The sequence below is a fragment of the Eptatretus burgeri genome, chromosome 18 (genome assembly GCF_056783735.1).
Source record: "Eptatretus burgeri isolate ZD-2024b chromosome 18, Ebu_testis_v1, whole genome shotgun sequence".
Classification (NCBI taxonomy): Eukaryota; Metazoa; Chordata; class Myxini; order Myxiniformes; family Myxinidae; genus Eptatretus; species Eptatretus burgeri.
Genome location: NC_140978.1, coordinates 31,491,527 through 31,515,000, shown reverse-complemented (window position 1 = coordinate 31,515,000; position 23,474 = coordinate 31,491,527). Strand labels below are relative to the sequence as shown.

General features: G+C 43.0%; 1 protein-coding gene and 1 long non-coding RNA gene across 8 annotated transcripts in view; one reads left to right on the top strand and one right to left on the bottom strand.

The window, feature by feature from the left end:
* The window catches only part of LOC147008821 (IQ motif and SEC7 domain-containing protein 1-like), a 634,685-nt gene that overhangs the window by 42,836 nt on the left and 568,375 nt on the right, over positions 1-23,474 (bottom strand). For all 7 annotated transcript variants that reach the window (XM_085863865.1, XM_085863866.1, XM_085863871.1 and 4 more), the window contains 2 exons: positions 10,907-11,171; positions 5,940-6,937 (listed from right to left, as the gene is read on the bottom strand). In XM_085863865.1, coding sequence (XP_085719991.1) covers positions 5,940-6,937; positions 10,907-11,171 — 1,263 coding nt within the window. The remainder of the gene's footprint in view (positions 1-5,939; positions 6,938-10,906; positions 11,172-23,474) is intronic.
* LOC147008822 (uncharacterized) lies at positions 17,707-22,066 on the top strand. Its single transcript, XR_015053245.1, has 3 exons — positions 17,707-17,907; positions 18,123-18,553; positions 20,900-22,066. It is a non-coding gene; the product is annotated as an uncharacterized LOC147008822 (long non-coding RNA).

Sequence of the window (23,474 nt, the reverse complement as noted above, 5' to 3'; positions counted from 1 at the left end):
CAGCAGTCTAATGGGCTATTGGGCACAATCCTGGACAGGTTGCTATGCCGACACAGGATATTCGAATGACTCAATCATCCCAGCAGGCTGGTACTCATTTTGCTGACCTCAGAAGGATGACAGGCAGAGTCAACCCCACCTGGTATTAATTCAAGAGCCAAGCAGGATTTCAATTTGGGACCCTCAGATCCCAAGCCCACCACCCTAACCATTAAGCCAGCACCAGGCATACAAATGTAGCCCCTGTTGTGGTTTCTCTCATTCCACAAAATGTTCCACTACAGACAGGTCTGGACTTTCTCCGCTGATGCAGAAAGATTTCAAATAGCAGATTGCAAGGCTCTTGCAAAACTGTTGCAGACGATGCAACATGGCTGAGATAGAGCTGAGACGTGATGATGGCACTAACTTTACTTCGCGTCAATCTCCCACCATCGAGGACAAACTCATTGTTATTCCCCCGGCAAGCATGTTTGTATTGCAGAGGTGGCTTCGGCATGCTTGTGGTTTTCATCCAGATGACTAACCCCCAGTTTCGTTACAATCTAACCCTGGGTGAAGGCTGGGTGGTTTGGGGCAGGTCAGGCCTGAAACGGCCATTGCGAGGAAACAAGAGGTGGATGGAAGACCACGGCCGCTGGATTAAACACATTTAACTTTAAAACTTTAAAACCATCTAATTACAGCCGAACATGCAAACCATCCATTAGTGGCTGAAGAGCAGCCAGAAACATCGGCTTTAGAACAGAGAAAGCATCAATGTTGTCACATGTTTTCAGGAGCGCAATTCACTAATGCTACTTGGACAATCATCCACATTGCTTTTTAATGGGTGCACTTGCGTTGGCCATTTGTGGAACAACAGAGCTTGCATTGGGTGGCTTGTGATCTTGGCTCGCATTTATTGTTCTTAAACTTCAAATCTTTGTGGGAGCGAGTTTGACGTCATCAGCATTGTGCCCTTCAAGCTATCAATCTGCTCCTGGGTCTTTGTGCAGGCCCAGTAGGGAGTGTTGTGACAAGGAGGTCACCATAATGAAACTATCCATTTTTGATGGTACATCCGGTACGTCAGCTGTCTGCCATTACAGAGAAGGGAGACGAGACTTAATTTGTTAAGTGGAACATATATATATATATTTTTTTTTCTTTTAACATGATGTAAAGTTCGTAGTGGAATGTCGTTGTGGTTTCGCATGTCCTCAAAAATGGTGGTCTACCAGCGAACAGCCCGGATGTATTGACGTCACGGAAAACTATCAATTGACATCACAACATGTTTACCGTAAGGAATCATTGGAGGGGGGGAGGGGGTGGGCTTATTGGGAGTTCGATCCACCATCTTGGTTTCCAGATGCTATTTGCATTACGAGCTGACCATGCAGCGTCGATATCGATAGGTCTGTGGAATGTATTAAGCCCAAAGTCCTATATGCAACCCACTTGACCTTAATTAAATCACATTACCTTTCGAAATGAAAGATTTTGGGCCAACAAGGCCATAAAAACACTGCCAATATGTCCATCAAATGAGCTAATTAAATAGCCTAATGATAGTATACATTGCCTTCAGAAAGGAATCCACACCCATCTATTTTAATTTTGCAGCCTGAATTTAAAATGGATTAAATTTACATACCCCATGATGACAAAGTGAAAGCTTTTTTTCCCGAAATTTTACAAATTAATTAAAAATGAAAATCTGAAATTTTTTTGTGTATTCAAGTATTCAACCACTTGAGTCAATACTTTGTAGAAATGCCAGTGCCAGTGATTAGAAGTGCCTTCGAGTCTTCTTGGGGACGTCTGTATCAGCTTTCACATCTGGATTTGGGGATTTTCTCCCATTCTTCCTTCCAGATTTGTCAAGTTGGATGGGGAGTGTCAGTGAAGAGCAATCTTCAAGTCTTTCCACACATTCTCAATGGGATTCAAGTCTGGGCATTGGCTGTGCCACTCAAGGACTTTCACGTTCTTGTTCTGAAACCATTTCAGTGTTACTTTGGCTGTATGCTTGGGGTCATTGGCCAGTTGTAACGTAAATATGCACCACAGTCTAAGGTGTTTTGCACTCTGAAGCAGGCTCTCCTCGAGGATTTGCCTGCATCTGGCGCTCCATTCATTCTTCCCTCTATCCTTACGAGTCTCCCAGTCCCTGCCGCTGAAAATCAAGCCCATAGCATGATGCTGCCAACACCATGCTTCATGGTAGGGATGGTGTTCGATGGGTGATGAGCTGTGCTCGGTTTCCACAAGATGTAGAACTTTGCATTCAGGCGAAAGAGTTCAATTTCCATCTCATGAGATCACAGAATCTTTTTCCTCATTCTCTCAGAGTCTTTCACATGACTTTTTGCAAACTCCAGACATTCCGTCATATGCCTTTTTCTCAGATATGGCTTCCATCTGGCCACTCTCCCATAAATCCTATATTTGTGAAGTGCTGAAGACACTGCTCTCCTTCTGGAAGGTTCTTTCATCTGAGCCAAGGAACTCTGTAGTGCTGTCAGTGTGGTCATTGGGTTCTTGGTCACCTCACTAAGGTCCTTCTTGTCCAGTTGCTCAGTTTGGTCAGACTGCCAGCTCTATGAAGAGTCTGGGTACTTCCATATTCTTTCCGTTTCTTAACGATGTCGCTTGCCATGACCTTGGGAACTTTTAACTCTCTCGAAATAGTTTTATACCCTTCCCCAGGTCTAGGCCTACTCAAAATTCTATCTCAGAGTTCTCCGGTCAGTTCCTTGGACTCCATAGTAGAGTTTCTGCTCTGACATGCACTGTCAACTGTGGGACCTACTATAGAAAGGTGTGTTTCTTTCTAAATCATGTCCAATCAATTGAATTGGCCACAGGTGGACTCCATCCGAGTTGTAGAGACATCTCCAATCAATGATGATCAAAGGAAATTGGATGCACCTGAGATCAATTTGGAGTGTCATAGCTAAGGGGTTGAATACTTATTGATGCAAGACATTTCAGCTTTTAATTTTAATCAATTCGTAAAAATTTCTAAAAACATGTTTTCACTTTGTTTTTATGAGTTAGTTTGTGTAGATCGGTGACAAACCATTTAAATTTATTCGAAATTTTGACACCGTCTCAGATTTCACTCTTTTTTTGTGCAAGTGTTTGTATCCACGGTAAAACATTGTGTCAATTTTCAGACATGGGGGCTCATTTTAGGGACCCCCCAAATTTGGGCGCCCCCGGTTGACCCACAATCTTCCAGTGGCCATATCACAGGTTGCAGTGTTTTCAGTAAGCCTGTCATTTGCACGTTTTTGGCCACTTACAACAGGCCGCCAAATGTGTTAGGAATGATATCAGATGCTAAAACTTTGCATGCTAGCCCGAATACATATGTAGTTGGATATATGCAAACGCCTTGACGATTGGGCCTTCAATTTCAAAATGGCCTCCTTGCATAGATCGGCCATAAGCTAGATCTCGGTGCACCTAAATGGGCATATTTTCACTCATATTTGCACACAGGTAAATGCTGCAATGATGAGTAAATACTTTTTAAGTTGATAAGTGGGCCCTTTGTCATGTGTTAGAATTTTATGAGCCTGCCACACAATATATAAAAATTAAATAGAAAAAGTTAGTGTTTTCAGTAAGCCTGTCATTTGCACGTTTTTGGCCACTTACAACAGGCCGCCAAATGTGTTAGGAATGATATCAGATGCTAAAACTTTGCATGCCAGCCCGAATACATACATATGTAGTTGGACATATGCGAACACCTTGACCATTTTAAATTCAGGCTGTAACACAACATGTGACAAAAGTCGAGGGTGTGAATACTTTCTGAAGGCACTGTACGCTAAACTAGAATGGCACTCGGTAATGTGCATACCTCCACCAGGCTGAACAGTTTACGTTTTGTATCCTCATCGGCCGGATCTGAATCCATACCTTAACCAAAATATAATCGGCTTGTTCTTGTCACCTACCCGACTCATCCACCAAGTTTTGTCAAAAACCATCCATAACATTTTTAAGAAATGATGCCGCATATCGTTTTTGGCCCCATCTCTCAATGGTAAAGAATTACTTTAAAAAATTTCAAAATTCTCATATCAGGATTCAGTTCTTCACCGTATTCTGCAATGAGTTCATCCTTGTCACACACCCAAACTGTTCACCAAGTTTCGTTCGAATCCACATGTAACTTTTTGAGATATCCTGCTCACAGACAGACAGACAGACAAACATACAGACAGGAGTGTAAACCTAACCTCCGTCTACCTTCGGTGCAGGAGGCAACTATGATCCAAATGTTAAATGTAAATTGTGTGTATCAAGTAAATAAGATGAGGATGTGCCGGATGCCTAATCGACAAAATGACCTTTTCATGTGTTTATATTCTCTTGTGTGTCGTTGCCTCTCATGAGGAGATACAGTTTACGTATACATGATATCGTCTCAATCTACAATGCATGCACACAGTCTGAAGAGAGTGCAGATGTATCAATATATCTTGTTTGCAAAAGTGGCGGAAACTTTTGGAGCACCAGTCTCCCCACTCTCCCTCAAAACCTTCATCGGTTGAACACATTTTTCTCCTCTTACCCCTAATTCCCTCCAATTTCTTTTCTTTCATCCTCATTCTCTTCTCTAATTTCTCAATCATCCATTTTTACCCCCAGACTATCACCTCTCCCACCCAGAAACCTCCCCTTTTCCATTTCTCCTCTCACCTTAGCCCACCATCTACTCTTGCTTGCAGTAGACAACATATGAGGATAGTCACCTGATATATTTCAGAGAGTATTAAGCAGACTTATCTACCTACACAGAGTTATTGTTGTGGTTGCTGGTTGCATCATTTTCTGGAGCACAACTGTGCCGTTGATGCAGTGCTCCGTTCCCAGTAAGCTGATACTCATTTTGTCGACCTTGAAAGGACGACAGGCTGAGTCAACTCACCCGGTGTTATTTCAATGGCACGAAAAGGGGCTCAAACTCAAGATGCTCAGATATTAAGCCAGCCACCTTAACCATTAAGCCCACACCAGGCTTGCTTGCACAGGGTTAGATTGTCTAGATTTTGAGCTTTTTTTTTCAGCTAATGAAATATTCCTGCACTCCGTTCAACTTTCCGAATCCATATACTGTACGTGATAATGCACAAGGTGCAACTGCCTTGAGATGGTGACTCTGTGTACCCATGAGGCTTTTAAAAATGATTTTTTTTATGATGGGAAGCAATCAATATGTGAAAATGTAGTCATGGGTGTAAGATGAGAAAATGGTATCTCAAGGAATGGGATAGGGAGGGGGAAAGGGGGAGTGGGAGCGGTTTGGGTGTTTCCCTGATAATGGACAAACATTTCCACATACACAGCATTTAGTAATGCAGTCAAACCTTCACTAAATAAATAGACGAATGACCAGCAGCTGCACAAGGACAACAAAATAAGCAAAATTTGCTGTTTCTGCTCTCTAAAAGCAAACTTTATATATTATCAGAGAAGATGAGCGAGAATATAGTAAAAGTATTGGCAGTGACCCTAGACGTTGGTCTGCAACCAAGTGTAGAGGAATAAATGCATCAATGATCAATTACAGAAATACCATTAAAGTATAGAATGCAAGACCAGAGTGAAGAACAAAAACAAAAAGACAGAATCCAATACACCTGCTTGACATTAAGATGCAGTAAACTCACCTGCTGTTGCAAAGCAACACAACACAAACAAGATTGTGTTTCCATAAGCATCACTGTTCGACATATCTTCACACAATGTACACTCATGTATCGTTGAGGTTATGCTTAGTGTATCATTGGTCGATCAATGGAGATTAGCAAGTAACTATCTCACTGCAAGTGTTTGATTGTGAACTATTAAGGTACTTGGTGATCATAAATATTCATTATGAGGAAACGTAATAAAATATCAATGGGTAATGACAAGAGACTGGAATGTCTTACTTGTTGAAAAAGTTCAGACCGATCCGGTACTGCCTTTTGCGACTGATGTCATTGCTGAAGGCCGGGGAGTCGCATCCACCCTGAGCGTCCTTGTGGTACCCTGGCCGAACAACTCCTGCATCCCGTGTGGCACCGTCGTGCGACGACGTCTCCGAGCTAAAGTTTATTGTCTCGTTGGAGTTGGATGTGCTGTTGGCACTCTCATTGTCAGATGCATCAGAGTCTGCGCGACTCTGTTGCCCAATGCCACTCCCATTAATCCTGACTGCTCCGGATGATGGTGTGGCTTGGCTCAATGCAGCCTCGCCGGTATTTGAACTCTCGTTTGCAGGGTTTGGAGGGCTGTTGAGTTGTGAAAAAGTGGAGTCTTTGAGATCAGGCAGACCGGTATCCACTTGAGGCTTAGTTCCAATTGCATGCAAAGGCTTTGTGGCAGATGCGGTGGGACCTGTGGTCAACCGAGTTGTCAATTGGCCAGCAGCAGATGGTGGGGTAATGGCATCTTCATCGATAAAAAGAGTCACATCACTATATGATGAAGCAAGGCCATCGTCGCCGATCTTTGTCCCTGTCCCGGCCTCAGTAGTTGTACCGTCACAGCTCTGACCCGCAAGGGCATCATCAATGGAGGCAGCGAGGGAGCGAACCTGCTCAGAAAAGGCCGTCTCAAGTTCGAGCAGTGCGTCTCTTGACGCGCCGCTTTCGCCAGCCACGCAAGTTTGTCTCGCTGTCACCATAGTAACCATCATAGCACGCTCTCCCCCAGTCCCAGAATCATTCCCTTCATCATGTACTTGTGGAGCAGCTGGTCTTTCAGAAGCCTCTACTGGTAACTGCATGCGCATTCCGATACCTTTCGAGACGCGGTTCTCACAAACAGAGTCACGGAGGCGGCGGAACTGCCGTTGCATTTGGTACTGCCGATAAGCTGCTTGAATTGTCGTGGCAGCACGTCGGCTAACGTAATGACCACCATACTTTCTTTCCAATACTTCGACCTGTATGCAAGTAAAAACAGGAAAAGATAACACTTGTGGTTTTGGTATGGGAGGTAAAAGGTAGTGGGTGGTGGGAGAGGTGGGGGTCAAAAAAGATGAAAAAGTGAGAGCACGGCTGTTGAATTTATGAAGGAAACAAAAGTCTGACTCTTCATTTTTTGCTCATCTCCCGTAGAAGCTAAAGCGATGACACTGTGGATTAAAAGGGCAAATATTTCAAATATAGTGAATGACATTAAAAGAAGAAACCACATTATACAGACAACCAAATGAGTGGTTGAGGAGGCTCTCCCCAAACTCTGACCTGGTTTGCATGTTGAGTTTGTGAGTTTTGTAGATTAGCAATTTTGGTAGGTGCCACTGTGGCTTTGTCTACACTTTTAAAACTCTTCCCCACCTTTGCTTGTGTTTTTTTTTGTTTTAACCTGATTCGGCACATGGTGGTCACAATGATCATTATATACTTTTTCTGAAATTCCGTAATCTAAATTTCTTAAGATATGTTGTCACGACGCATCCAACCTCGTGGAATCCCCTTTTTGCTCCGATAAGTCTCTTAGCGTCTCCACAATTCCTGAGGGTGAGATTTCCTCGACACCTCTGGTTTATTATCGAAGATGGCTTACACGGGACAATCAATCAAATTCACGACACCTGCCTCATTACCTTGTCACTCCTTTACCCGTTTTGATATAGGTTTAATGAGCTGTGGTTTAATATTTATATATAATGGAGCAAGTGTATGAATGGATGGAAGTATCACCAGGATTTGACTGAGGAAACTGAAACTTTCAGGGATTAATATGGGTACCCTGAAGTTGTGCATGTGCACGTTTTGTTTGATTTTATCAAATTTTGGGGAGATTTTTTTTTTTTTGTCCATCTTGGCATTTTTTCCTTTAAGCCGCTGTCACACCTTGACAATTTAGCCAGCGTATGCCGATGTATGGAAAATTTGTCTAAAACGCTGGCACACGTCGAATTCGTTATGGGTAAGTTTTGTATACGTTAAGAGCACGCTGAAGTACGCTGAAGCGCGCTGAAGCATGCTGGCATACGTCGTAGTACGCCGAGCTCGTTGACAAATTTTAACATGCTCAAAATTTTTCGACGTATGCCAGCGTATGACTCACACGTTCCACATATGCTGGCCATAAGTTGTAGGCACGTTACGCGATCGTTGACACACGTTACCTGTAAGTTACTCATAAGTCGAAACATGTCGAGGTAATGTTTAGCATCACCAAAACTTATTTCTAACCTATGAGTAACGTGTTGTAGGCACGTTACGCGATTGTTGACACACGTCGACACACGTTACTTGTAAGTTACTCATAAGTCGAAACACGTCGAGGTAATGTTTAGCGTCAGTGTTCCAGACTCCATGGTTTTTCTTTTTTTTCTTCGGCATGACGGTGATGTTGACACTTCGATTTCTAGTGCGGTTATAATATAGTATAATTAAAAGGCTGCCGCTCAACGATTTAAATCATAACCGCACTAGAAATCGAAGTGTCAACATCACCGTCATGCCAAAAAAAAACAAAAAAAAAACAAAACCATGGAGTCTGGAGCACTGACGGGTTTCTCCTGTGTGAACCCCATTTTTATATACCAATTCCCTTAAACGCTGCCAATATGCCATTATACGGTAGCTGTATGTTAGTAACACGTTCAGTAAGTTCTGTGGTCGTCCGGAAGACGTCAAATACATCTACATACGTCAATGTGCGTTGGAGATACGTTACACATAGGTTCAAAGCACGTTACTCATAGGTTAGAAATACGTTTCGGGTACGCCAAACATTACCTCGACGTGTTTCGACTTATGAGTAACTTACAAGTAACGTGTGTCGACGTGTGTCAATGATCGCAAAACGTGCCTACAACTTATGGCCAGCGTATGCAGAACGTGTGCGTCATACGCTGGCATACGCCTAAAAATTTTGAGCATGCTTAAAATTTGTCAATGTGCTCGGCGTACTACGATGTATGCCAGCATGCTTCAGCATGCTCTTAACGTATACAAAACCTACCCATAACGTATTCGACGTGTGCCAGCATATTCAGCAAATTTTTCATACGTCGGCATACGCTGGCTAAAACGTCAAGGTGTGACAGGGCCTTGACACTTCAATGTCTAGTGTGGTTATGATTTGAATCGTCGAGCGGCAGCCTTTTAATAGGCTACGCCACGTGATCATCGGCGATACGCTGCCGCGCTATGCATACGTTGGACTATTGTTGCGCAGAGGTTGTGAACGCCGACAACACGCTAAGCATTCGTTGGTATAAGTTATCTATATGTTATCGAAACGTTCTGTGTACGTTACTAATACGTTATGCATACGTCCAACTCATTATGAATATGCCAAAAACTGAAAAAAACATCAATTGGTCAGCGTACGCCAGTGTTTTACATACATTTTGATACGTTGCCATACGCTGGCTAAAACGTCAAGGTGCGACAGCGGCTTTGGAGGAGGGAGGAGGTGCAATTGTAATTATCCGAGCTATGTAACCACAATGTATTATACATAATATGCACAAAATCAGTGTGCATGTTTTTGCTTTACATACGTCGCCCGGGTTAATTATATTTTCGGGAATGCTCGAGGCAGCGGTCTGTTGCCAATACACCATCCAAATAAAGGGATGTGTCAGAAGAACGTGTTGCGCACTTGGAACAAGATGGCCCATCAGGTGGGTATTCTGCTATGGTATTAATAATCATAAAGATAATAACATGACCCTCATGGGGGCTCGGAGCGGGTGCTTCTCGTATGTTTCAAGAGCTGTTGTTATATAACTGTGGTTTGCGTGAAGGACATGAAGATTGATGTAACAGTAAAAAAAAAAAAAAGTAATTAATAAAACCCAGTGCGAAGATCCCAACACAATCGTGAAAATCAGCTTTCCTGCACTCTTCCCATTTCCTGGATTAAAGTTCACAGTCTAATGTAGCGAGAAATTGAATATTTGTTGAAAGTCTTTCAAAAAAGGTGGATGGCATTTCATGCTGTAGGTGTGGCATTTTAATGTGGCAGGAGGTTATTTTTCTGTTTTCTTGATGGGAGTGAGGTTCATGGAAGAACAAGGACAAACTGACAATGTGACAAACAACAAGGGAATGAACAGTTAAGAAAAGAGTAGAGGGAGGAGGGGAGGAAATACTGAAACAAGGCTGTGGGGTATCATGACTGGCTGAGGGCGTGACTGTGCCACAATGCCCTCTGCTGGTAAGGGCAGGAATTTGGCATTTGTTCATGGTGCCAGCGATAGCTCGCCTACTCTTTGAGAAGGACACCGTGGGATCTTTAACGTCCACCAACGAATGCTAGCAGATGGGATTCCCAATTCAACATCATTAGCAAGTAAGATGGTTGGGTTTTCTTTTTGAAATCAAAAACCCATCAAGCTTGGTGTCTCATCTGCTATTGATAGTTGGTGGAGATACAGATCCCAGGGAGTCTTTCATGAAGAGTAGGTGAGTTATGTGAACAAATGAACAAATCACAAATTCCTGGCCAAATAACTTTCGGTCGAACTTCATGCTTGGCCAGCCGGTTCTTGAAAGACCTGGGCCAAAAAACATTCCCCGGCTGACCCGACAGGAAAGTGGCAACACTTGAAGTCGTTAAAGCGGTCGTATTATATCGTTCCTAATACTATTTGAACTTCCTTGATACATGTATTGCGTTCAAGTGTAAAAAACAGGAACAAATTGGAACAATCTTTGTATTCTTGCCTGATATGATTCAACACTGCAGAATTGAAATGCAATTATTATGCAAAATAATGTGTAATTTCACAGCAATTTTAAGTGCATCCTGAAAATGTAAGAGACGTACAAAGAATAATGACTAGAAAATAATATGGATACACAGAATTAATTTTGAATCTTCTTAAGCAGTAATGAGATGTTTCTGACAACAGAAAGATGATGTTTTCCCCTCAACCCATCCTTACTTGTTTATCCTGAAGATCTGCAGAGAGTTCATAGCTCTGAGATGCAGAGTGCTTTCTGCAGCTGGCACCTTCTTCAGCCACCCCACTCCGAAGTACCGAACTGGATCGTGGACAGCTGACCCTTCGTTTTACCACTGTCCCATTCGGTGCATCCCGCTGAGGGCAGCAGACAGCTGGAGGGATGGTGGAGGAGTCCTGGTGTGAAGCCGAGGGGGCATCGGAAGAGATTCCCGTAGTCTCAGCAGGACGCGTATCCGTGTCAACACTGCGGGAAGAAGCAATGCACGGTGAGGACTAAACCTTTCCTTGCCACAAGTTTGGGGCTATCAATACATATTGGGAAGGAAGAGGTGGGTCTCATGAGAAGAGGAAGAAAATCATGAAAAAGTGGGTAGAAAAAGGAGAAAGTCGAGAGGAAATCGAATGCACGAGACAGCCTCATCATTCAGGTCTACAGAATGGCAGATGCCAAGGTGGGTCGGTAAGAAAGCAAACTGGTTCAGGTAATAAAGATTCCGGTTTTAAACTCAGGATTCGAGACATCAAAGTTCAATATTTTGACCACGTATTGGCACTGCGCTGGAGCAGGATGACAGATTCAGGGTGGAATGGTTTTCTCATGAATGAGCGCCCCCTCTCCAAATGCTATATTGCTCCAGTATCGAGCGCAATTCCTTAAGGAAATAAAAGCCCGTGGACCGAGATGAAAACGAACATCAAACAAGGGAGATCGAATAACAAATTGTATTCGAATACAACTGGGAATGAGCTGTGGATTTTGGCAATTTCGACAAATTAGCCATTTAGCATTAAAAAAAAAAACATTACAAGCATTTCCTTAAAAGCCTTTAGCAGCCAAATCCCAGAAGCAAAGCTTGGTGGAGGAGGTTGGAAAAACATTTGCTATCAATGCTCTTCACGTACTGTAAATACACATATACATTTTAATATTTTTTGTATACAATGTTGAGGCTCGTATGAGAGCTAACACACAGAACGTACAACAAGGGGAGCAGAAGACAAGAGGGGTGGGAGAGGGAAGGAAAAACAGTGGGGAACAAAGACATTAGAAGATCTGTGGAAGGGAGAGGGATGGGGTGGAGTACATGGGGTAAACAAGATGGACACAACAGGGACTTTCAGGAAGGAAAGCAGGGAATTTGAAGGAGGTGAGTATGGGGTGGATTAGCGGGCATAGAAAAGATCGTGGTTTTGGATAGGGGAAGATAAGAGATGGTGGTGAACAGCTATTTTGAAGATCTGGAGGGAAGAGTGGGATTGAAGAGTGTAGGAGTTTGTTCCAAATGTGGGGAAAAAGGAAAGAAAGAGTGAATGTGAGCAGTGATTCTTGATTTTGGTAGTTTTACCAGACGGGGGTTTCTGGCGGACCTTGAGCACCTTGTGGAAATATGGGGGGGGGGGAGGGGATATATCTCAGACATACAGTGTTGGGCGAGACCGGAGAGGAGACAGGAAGACAGAAAGACCACTGACCTGGCTGCAGTAAGAGAGTGAGAGACCGAAAGACTCAGCCTCATCGCGGGAAACACCAATGATCCAAAATGCCTTGGTTTCCACAGCATGAAGTCGAGAAAGGTGAGAGGCAGGAGCACCAGCCCAGAGGGGAGAGAAGTACTCCGTCAGGCTGTGGTCGAAAGCTTTGTATGTGGTCAGGAGCTCAGGTGGGCAGAGGAAGGACTTTGCACGACAGAGGATTCCCAGTCGGCGACTGGTTTTGGAGGCCAGGTTGGAAATGCGGCTTTCACAGGAAAGATCATGGCAGATAGTGAGACCCAGAAGCTTGAAAGAAAGGACTTCTTCAAGAAGATCGTTGAGAAAGAAGATGGGCGGGGGGGGGGGTTCCCGATGGTCCTTTAGGATAGACATATTAAGAGTGTGAGATTCGTCAGGGTTGAAAGATATTGTTGTAGATTTCCCGCAAGTTGGCGTGCGAACGACCGTGTCTAACCAATAGCGGTCGTTTCGCCCACCGAACGGACAATCCAGTCGCGGTTTTCCGGATCAACGCCGGAAACCAGCCACGGGTGTGTTTTTAACCACACCACAACCTTGTCCGCACTCTAACCGCGCTACAGGGTCCGATCGCCAAATCTTCGATTTACCTAATTATTCGCGTGGGTAGGTTACAAAGAGATTCTACCTCAACGGGACCGCTTGAAAACGAGCAGCTTAAGCAGCTCGCTTCCTTTTGGGGTAACCGAACGGGGTATTATCGCACAGTCCCGTTGGACCTGATCACTTTACCGGTTATTTAAAAACCAACTATATTCCAAGTGCAAGATGGGGCAGTTCAATGAGGGAATGGACACAACGAACAGGTTTACATTCACACAAGGAAATTTATTATAATAAAGCACGTATGCAATTAAACAAGGCAGAACACGTATGCAATTATACAAGCAACAAAAGCATGACAAAAGAACTACGACCGTCTATACGAAATGCAATGCAAACATTTACACAGCACACAAAGCACTTAACAATTTCCGACTTATTAGACGGGCCCACGGACACACGTACGCACACACACACAGACACCCAAGAAATGGTGGCAGAGGCCTTTAATAACGGGCTCCAGCTTGGAGGACAGGTGAGCTGAAACCCAGAACCTATCTCGAACCTCTCCACCTCGTGTGGTCTTCAAGTTGTTCGGACCCGGGCTCCAGCGAGAGTGAGCTGGATCTAATCGCCGTGAGCCGCGTTCCTTCCCGAGCTCCCGCGAATCCTCCCGCACTTCTCAATACGTGCTGGTGAGACGAGGCGCCGATCCTTCCCGTTGATGCGTCGCTTCCCCGAGGAACCACCTCCAAGAAGAGGTTGATGAGTCGCACCAAGCCGGGAACCAAAATGGAGAACAAAGAACTCCAAGAACCAAGAGGAAGAAGCCACCACTCGCAGCTCGAGCCGAGCGACCGGCTTAACTTTCTTCCAAACAGGGCAGCTTGAAGCAAAAGGTTCTCCTGAACCAAGCAGAAGCCGAAACTCACAGAACCATCAAAGCAAAAAGCCTCCAAAAAGCCTCATCCCGAGCCAGGCCTCAGCCGAAGCTCACTGAACAAGCTGAAGTAAAAAGCTTCCGAAGGCCTCAACCCTAACCCAAGCCAAACAGGACCCGAAGGTCTGCTGAACGACTCCCCTCAACTCCCTTCTCCAACTCTGCCCACGAACAAAGAAAATATCTCCTCTTATCCTTCTCCCGCCCTTCCCCCCGCTCCCAGCGTGACTCATGACTCATGCCCTCGTGCTCCATCCCCCGCTCAGCCACGGGTGGGAGGGAGTTGTTGACATCATGAGTCACGGGATGGCAGGGTGGTTCTTCCTCTTCGCAGAAGAGGGGGAGGGATGTCTCCATTGTTCGTTCCCTAACTATTAAATTGATCCGCAGCGCATCTAAATCGATTTCTGAACATTTAAACAATGAAAGGTGAGCTATCTAGGGAACAAGCACTTATCGACATAGCTGACTAAAGGAACCTGTATGTTGTGTGCAATCAAATTCCCAAATTCATCACAATATGTTCGACGTGTTGGACCACCTTGTGATTTTATCGAGATGCTATTTTATCCAGAGTGAAGAAGGTGCTGCTTGCTGATCTGAGGGATGACACATGGTACGGCAGAGGGTGGAGTGATCAGAAAAGAGACAAAGAGGATTTTCCAGAGTCAGAGAGATCATTGATGAAAACGATAAAAAGAACAGGGCCGTGAACACTGCCTTGAGGAACTCCAGCCTGGAAAGGAAGAAGGGAGAGGCTGCTAACTGTCTGTCAGAAGGATGAGAGATGTCCTGGCAGAAAGTTGAGTCATCAGCAAAGAGATAAAGAGGATTTTTCAGAGAGTCAGTGAGATTATTGATGAAGATTAGGAATATGATGGGGCCGAGAACACTGCCTTGGGGTACTCCAGCCTTGACAATGAGAGGCCTTTGAGAGCCATATATTAGGTATGAAAGTGGAGGAAATTAGTAATCCAAGAGTGGAGTTGGAATTGGATTCCATAGGCAGACAGTTTGGAGAGCAAAACAGGATGCCAGAGTATCAAAAGCTTGAGCTATGTCCAGAAAGATGGCCCTGATATAATGTCTGATATTGAAGGCCTCCATCCATTGTTGTGAGAATAGTAGAAGCAGCATGTCCAAGGTAGAACGACCAGGTCTGAATCTCAATTGATGATATGAGATGAGGCTATTGTAGAAAAGGAATGATTTTATGTCAACAGCGATGATGGATTCCATGACCTTGCTGATGATTGGAAGTAAGCTAATTGGGCTGTCGTGAAGGGGATCCATTTTTGCACCTTTTTATGTAATGCTGCCATGTTGGCTGATTTCCAATTCAACACGTGGATAAAGGAGACCAATCCTGAAGTGCAAAAATAATTAAATAAATAAATTACCCTGCTTCCCCATTGTTTCGGTCACTCATCCACATTCCTTTCATTTACTGTATATATTTTAATTTATTTAAATTTTCATTTGTGAATGCTTCCCGATGGTTGTGTGATTTTTCTTGGTGTATCAACTTCAATGTCAGGCAGCTTGTGAAATTTCAGCTTTCTATGTCACCAGCTAGGTACCACACATTAATATCAGTCAGTGAATGGTTAGAATTAGCTTTACATATTCGATATCCGGAAGGTCAGGGTGGTCAGAGAGTGGAGGGGGTTGGCTGAGGACAGATGGAGGTGGAAGAGTATCGCAGTCAAGGCAGGACAGAAGCTTGGTGCCATCTGAGCTCATCTCTCTCTCGCACGCACGCACGCACACACACACACACACACACACACACACACACACACACACACACACACACACACACACACACACACACACACACACACACACACACACGAAGTGTTAACTTACTTGTGTCAAAAATTTCTTGCATTTCATTAAATTAATGAATAAAATTTATTGTTAAAATCTCCATCTCTCAAGTGTAATTTCTTATAAACAGTCATGTATATATTTCCTGAAAATTGATTGTCATGATGGAGTAACTGTTCTCCCCTATGGGCTGGCACAACTGCCTCACACATTCCTCAGCTTGATGCCATGGAAACCAAAGTCTTTAAGATCATTTGAATCTCCTGAGATTAAGCTGAGTCGATGGGCCTGTCACTTTCACATCCCAGACAGTCAGTTTTCTGGCTCTCTTCTCCAGTCTACTTTCTGGCCTGTGTCCTCCCCTCACCCTGATTCTTCCCAACATCCCATATTTCTCCAAGTCTCCCTCTATTTTATCCCTCAACCATGCTGCTGGTGTTTCCCCCTCTCTTTCTCCTTCTCCTTTTGTTCTATTACACCCTGATCTGTTCTCTGTCCTAAGTCCTGCACGATCCATGACATTATGTACAACAACAAATAAAAGATTGAATTTGTGAGTGATGACATAAGCAATGTCCAAAAGTGAAAGCAACTCAAAGCTATGTGATGGACTGAAGATGAAATGGGAAATGTAAGAGTTAGTCACATGGCTAATAAGAGGATCCCAGCAGATGCAGAGTCGAACAGGAGAAGATATAATGGGATGACGAGAAGGATTTTGGTGTTTTATTCGTTTCTTGGTCAATAAGTAACAATGTCTAGCTGTACTTTGACATTAAAATGTAAGAGCTTGCATTGCGTGTGTGTGTGTGTGTGTGTGTGTGTGTGTGTGTGTGTGTGTGTGTGTGTGTGTGTGAGTGAGACAGGTGCTGTGCCGTGGACAGGCCAGCCAATTGCGATTGACTGACGCACAATAGGTCATTGGACTGAGATCAGAAGCCAAAGTGGTGAGGTCAAATGTCACAGGCGGTGATCGGTAGTGGGAACCTTGACTGATTCAAATGTCACAGTTGGTGATCGCTGGTGAGACCCTTGGTGGACCAAAGGGCAAAACCCAGCGATCGACGGTGGCGGATGTGAACCCTGCTGACCCTTCTTCAATCTCAACCTATCTCGAATTGTGAAGTATGCCAGCAACTTCACTTTACTCGAAATACAGAGCCAAGGGTGACATGCTGGCAGAGGTGTGGATAAAAAAGCAGAAGGTAGGCAAAGCTATCTTGCGGTGTTAAACTCACAAAAGACAAAAGAGGAAAGCCATGTGCAGTATTATGGGTGTTGATCAAGCCTGGTGTTGGCTTAATGGTTGAGGTGGCTGGCTTAAGATCTTACGGCCTCGATTTCAAGACCCTTTCCTACCGTTTAATTAACACCAAGTGGGTTGACTCAACCAGTCATCTTTCTGAGGTTGGCAAAATAAGTAACAGCTTACTGGTAACAGGGGGCATTGCATCAGCAACACAGCTGTGCCCCAAGAAAATGATGCAGCCAAACAGCCATAAGCTGCATATAAAGAAAGAAAGAAACAAACAAACAAGTGTTGATTAAGGTGCTTGAATGATTAGTCAGGAAGAACATTTGGTGGTAGTGCAATTCTTCTGGGGAAGGTAGAAGGACAACATGGAAGTTGAGATATCGTTCTTGTTTGCAAGTTTTAGCTGTTAAGCTACTTTGGAATGATCCTTGCTGTTCAGCATTTCCAACTGAGAGCTTATTGTTGCTATTGAACGATTGTTACTGTGCTTAGCAATATTGCCTACTCAGTCATTTATGGGAATAACATGTTGCTGATCTTGACATTCTTTGGGGTGAACGGTTTTGATAAACCACCCTCCTTGTTATTGTACTTCAAAATATTTTACTGAGTAAGCATGAAGCGGAATCAAAACCCAAAACGTTCCTATAAACAAGGACGTGTCTGCCATCATGCTCCACGTCACAGTCAACCCCCCTGCAACAAGCATAACTCGTAGGTTTCATGCGAGGTTATCTTATCGCAAACCAAAACGATGCTGACGAGGGGCAAGGAGTGTGGGAGACTAGAATATGTGAAGACGCTGTCATGTTGAAGTGCAGGATACAACAGTGGGATTTGGAGGAACAAAAAACAACAACATTTGAACATATTGGGAGAAAGACGGAAGAAGGAATGCAGGTGAGGAACAGGTTACTGGACAGACATGTACAATAATCTGAGAATCCCTCAGGATCTCCGTCAAATACATTTTGATTTCTTTCCTTAACAATGGAAGAATTCAGTTGTTGGTGTTGTTATGGATGCAGCCTGTAGCTGCTGGTTTCATCATTTTTTTTTATGGAAGTGCAGCTGTGCCACTGATGCCCACTGATGCAGTGCCACTCTTTTGCCAGTAAGTTGGTTCTCATTTTGCTGACCTCGGAAGGATGATAGGCTGAGTCAACCCACCTGGTGTTAATTCATAGGTCTGACAGGGGCTCAAACTCAAGACCCGAAGATCTTCAGCCAGCCATCTTAACCGCTCAGCCAACACCAGAATGACAGGTTGAGTCAACCCACCTGGTGTTAATTCATAGGTATGACAGGGGCTCAAACTCAAGACCCGAAGATCTTCAGCCAGCCACTTTAACCATTCAGCCAACACCGGGCTTGGAGAATCAGGTGATATCACAACTTGTCATATCTGCTTTAATAGTTATGCAAACCCATGAGTAATGGGCCAATCATTATGTTTTGCTCCTGTAAGATTTCAGATTTGCAGTGAACAAACTTCTTTGAATCTCGACCCAGCTCGAAACTGTCATCCTGGTGTTTCACCTGCAAGGTGAGGAAACAATGTATGCCTCCCATCAGATAGACATTACACCAGGTGTCCTGTCAGCTTGCATTAGTGATCTTTAAAGATCTCACATTGTCCTTCCTCAAGAGTAGGCTAGTGTTATGCCTGGTATCCATTCAAACATCAGACCGGGCCAGTAGTAGTAGTGGATGACTTTATACATGCAGTTTGGTTGTACTGTATGTAGGCATGTACTGTATATATGTAAGGATTCATGGAATTCCTGAGAAAGTACTTTTTGGTTTCATATTACGATTTTTGTTAATGCATCACATTAAATAAATCTACAACTTCACTATATATACATACATATACAATATATATATATATATATATATATATATATATATATATATATATATATATATATATATATATATATATATATATATCACACAAGACAACTGAAACTTTACAGAAACAAGTGCCTCTTGTTAAAAGACATAAAGTGAAGGTACAAGGAAGTGGCTTACATGGTTTGGCTTGTACTCTGGGCCTGGTTCCGTTTCATAAAAGCTCGGAGCAACCTTGGATGGCACCATAATTCACAACAGGCCAAGAAGCTCAGACACCCCAGCATGTCAGCACTGATAACTTGACAAGTCCCGAGATTGCACGGCTTCTCGTCCAACCGCCACACCCATTCACACTGATATATGATCCCTCCTCCTTCATGTGCCCTCACCTGGCATCCAATGCTGTGCCCAATAATAATAATAATAATAATAATAATAATAATAACTGGAGTTCATAGAACACCTTATCCCACGCAGTCTTGACAAAAAAAGGACATGGGCGGAGTCTCCGAGTGGCAAATTTTATTGGTCGAGATTATGTAAATTGCTGTAATATTTTATCCAACTCCTGCTAAACGGAAGGGTTTTGAAAGTGCCAAAAAGAGGATTTGTGTTCTTCAGTGTTCAAGTATATACTGTAATTCAATTGAAAGGAAATAAATATTTTAAAGGCTGTATAAAAAAACAAAACCACAAAAAATCTTTTTTTTCTGAAGTCGGAAGGATGACAAGCTGAGTTTTTTTTCTGAAGTTTGACTACATTTAAGTATTGTTTAATTTCACACTGACCGTGCCAAATACCACCACTGATGCGGCATCTTTCACACCACCTTATTTAACATGTTACGTTATTTATTTGTACCTATCATTTGTGTTTTTTTTTTGACATCCCCAAAAACAGCAAGTTTCCTGTTTGGACTGATTTTCAATTTTGTTTGACTGCAAGACAGACAGGTAGACAGACTAAATAAAAAAGGATGTCACTCCTATCTCTGCATGTGTGATCGGGTCAAATTCAGAGCCAAAGTACTGTTAAACGCCAGGTTCATGTTCCGATTCGTTCAAAATATAACATTCAATTTCAATTAAGTTGTTCCTCGATCATAATCACATGTTTGTAGACAGACAGACAAAGTGAACCAATTGCTTAACCCCGTTTTTCGCTTCACATGTGCATGGTAATAATAATTGTAATAAAATAATAATAAATATTAATAATTGGTATTCTTGTATTGATGATGTATTTTTCAGGTTTGACTACATTTAAGTATTGTTTAATTTCACACTTAGTGCCAAGTTCATGGACTGGGAATATTCATCAGCTCAAGCTATCAAGTGCTATGAAATTAATACATTCACAATGTACAAAGTAGTCGTCTTCTTTTTATTCTTCTTCTTGTACGCAGCATTGGGTGCTTGGAGCATGATTGCAAGGGAATGCAGTTTTGCTGTTGATACAGTGCCCCCAGTAGGTTCGGGCAGGAATTTGTAATTCGTTAACGGTGCCGGCATTAACTCGCTTACCATTCATTGAAAGATACTGTGGGGTATTTAACGTCAACCATCTAAAGCCAGCAGATGGACACCCAGCTTAATGTCCATTTGAGGGATGGCACACTGTTGGATTGCTGCTTTCTCAAGTAGATATTGCATCACAGTTCCTATTTGGGCCAGGAATCAAATTCACCACACTTATACAGCTATGAATTGGTCATGAATGAATGGCAACAACACTCATTGGCCAGGAAAACGTTCTTCAGTGGTTTGTTGGCATGTGGTGATGGTGAGATGACTTGCACCGATCTGGTACCAGTTTTCTCTCATGCATTACTGATTCATCAAAAGCAGGATAGATCCATTGTCAATTCCTACAGCACCAACAAGATTGGTTCTCATTGATATGCACTGCTGCTGACTATGGATTTTGGAGAAATAAATTCCTCATTCTTGGGAAGGAAGGGAGGGAGGAGTGGTTGTGGGGGGAGGGGTGGAGAAATATAGAAAGATTAACGTGGGGGTCTTCTTCTTCTTGCAGATGGCAGTTTGGCTGCTGGATAGCTATCATTTCTTGGAAGCACAACGATGCCGCTGAAGCTGTGCCCCAAAACCAGTACACTGGCACTCATTTCACCGACGTCGGAAGGATGACAAGCTGAGTCAACCCCACCTGGTGTAAATGCAGCATCCAACAGGGATGGAACTCAGGACACTAAGATCCCAAGCCAGCCACCCGAACCATGAAGCCAACATGAGGCTTTATGTAAGTTGAATGAATGAGAGAAGAGATGATGGAGAGGAAAGACTGATAAATCTGGAAATTCAATAATTTCAGCCACAAATCTACTTCAAAAGAACAATTGTTTCAAACAGAAACAACAGACATGCTTGACGAGAACACCGAAGCAGACAGCTCTCACAAAGAGTTGAGAAAACAGAAATGGGAACAAGATACGAGATATTATTTTACAGAATGAATTCAGTTAGAAATAGCTTGGTTATGAGCTAGAGCTGGGGTTGCGTGCGTTTCTTCGTACAATTGCCAAAAATGGTAATAGACAATAAGAATTCTTATGAGAATGTGGTATGTGTGGAAAATACCTGAATTAAGTTCGAGAAAAAAGTTGCTTTCGATGAGGTTTTGTGTGAACCTGCGATGTAATTGATTCAGGACAGTCAATTATATATCAGTGGATCATCTTTGGACCGATATTGTTTTAGAACGCTTGCATTTCATCATTACGAGACTTACCTATGTTATTATATTCCTCCAGAATTTGTTTTGTTGTTTCTCAAAACAATCTTCAACACAAGATGGAGGAATACTGGATGCAGTAAGGCTGAACGTCAGTTTGTGACGAGAGAACATTCGAACGATGGGTTTCATCAACTGAAAGCAAACTAAAGCTGACATTTCTGGCATCACCCATTCATTGGAGAAAGAGACTGATAATCGTCTTGCCCCAACAAAGGCCTAATACCCGAAATTTTAGCTTTATTTTGCTTTACTGTGTGTGCGTGTGTGCGTGCGTGCGTGCGTGCGTGCGTGTGTGTGTGTTATGTTTGGCTTCCTTCTTGGGACAACGGTGCAGTCATTGGTCTTTATTCTAATTTTCATTTAAATAAAAGATGAAGTCGTTCTTAACCACATTACCAATGTGAAACAGTGGACTGCAGGCCACCACGGTGAGGAGGGGATGGTGTTGGGTGAAGGGTGTGGGGGGACACAAGGGGTCAGAGAGCTGGGGGGGGGGGCGAGGGAGCTTCATAAACATTATGCAAACCGTTTTGGCATAATATTCTTGATGACATTAAGAAATTTAAAATGTTTTCTCCTGGAATCGTTCCATGAAATAATCCACAACGGATTGCAGAGTGGCTCTTTGAGCTGAGAACAATCAATGTTTAATGGACTCACCTAAGGTTCCGCATGAGAGTGATGAAGGAACATTTCGGTTTGACACATGTCTTCATTAACTTTGTTTTGAAATTTCATTCGAACATCATGGTTGTACTTGTACCACTCCCCAGGCAACCCCAAATATCCCAGAAATGAGTCTGCATGACCTGAAAAGAAATGAGTCTGCATGACCATGGCCAAGAAAAAAAAGTTTTCTTTTCTGAAAATGTCCTTGTGCTTCAAGTTGTTTCATAATGCAGAGATCCTGACTCGTGGGAAGAGTTCTTTTATGATGTGAAGCAAACAAACAAAAGTCTTTACCTGCGAGCTCAGTGAAAGGAATGCCTTGTTTCAACTTTATAACAATGAAGTTTATTGTGCGGAGGGTTAGAATTCAGGGGAAGGAAGAGGGAAATGAATGAATGATTGTTTGTACAGGCTCGAGTCTCGTGTCGAGATAACACAAACAAACATAACGGGACACACACATCTCGTTTTTTCATTTTCCGCTCCTCATAATACTAACAATCACTCACACACACACACACACACACACACACACACACACACACACACACACACACACACACACACACACACACACACACTGAATTAAATCATGACCATATAGGTCAAGGCATACAAGTGTATAAAATTAGAAAGATAATTTAAAATCTGATACTGTCGGATCCCGATATTAGCGGTTCCAATATTTGTGGACCCTGCATATTCACGGTTCATAAAATGTGACCTGCTTGTACATTGGTGGCCTTGTGCTTCATGTACTCGTAAATTTTTTTCATGGTTTTCGGTGGACGTACTTGCGGTTTTCTGACCTGCTTCGATATCTGTGGCCCTGTGCTTCATGTATTCATAGTTTTTCATGGGATTTTTGATTTTCCCTTATGAATCACGAAGCGCCTGGAACCTATCTCCCTTTTTCCCATTGAAACAATGCCTCAACATTTGCAGCATTTTTCAGCAACGTATATCCTGCGAATGTCAGGGTCCAACAGTATTTATTTATACATACGTCTGGTTAAACTTAATTTTTGGAGTTTCTTGGAAAAAAATGAGCACATGTTGCAAAAATTAACTTTTGAACTTCCGACGTAAATATCAAAATATCAAAAAAAAAATGAACATAAACATTAAAATTTGAGGAATAGATTTTCAATCCTAACAAGTTTGTTCTATTTAACTTGAGGATACA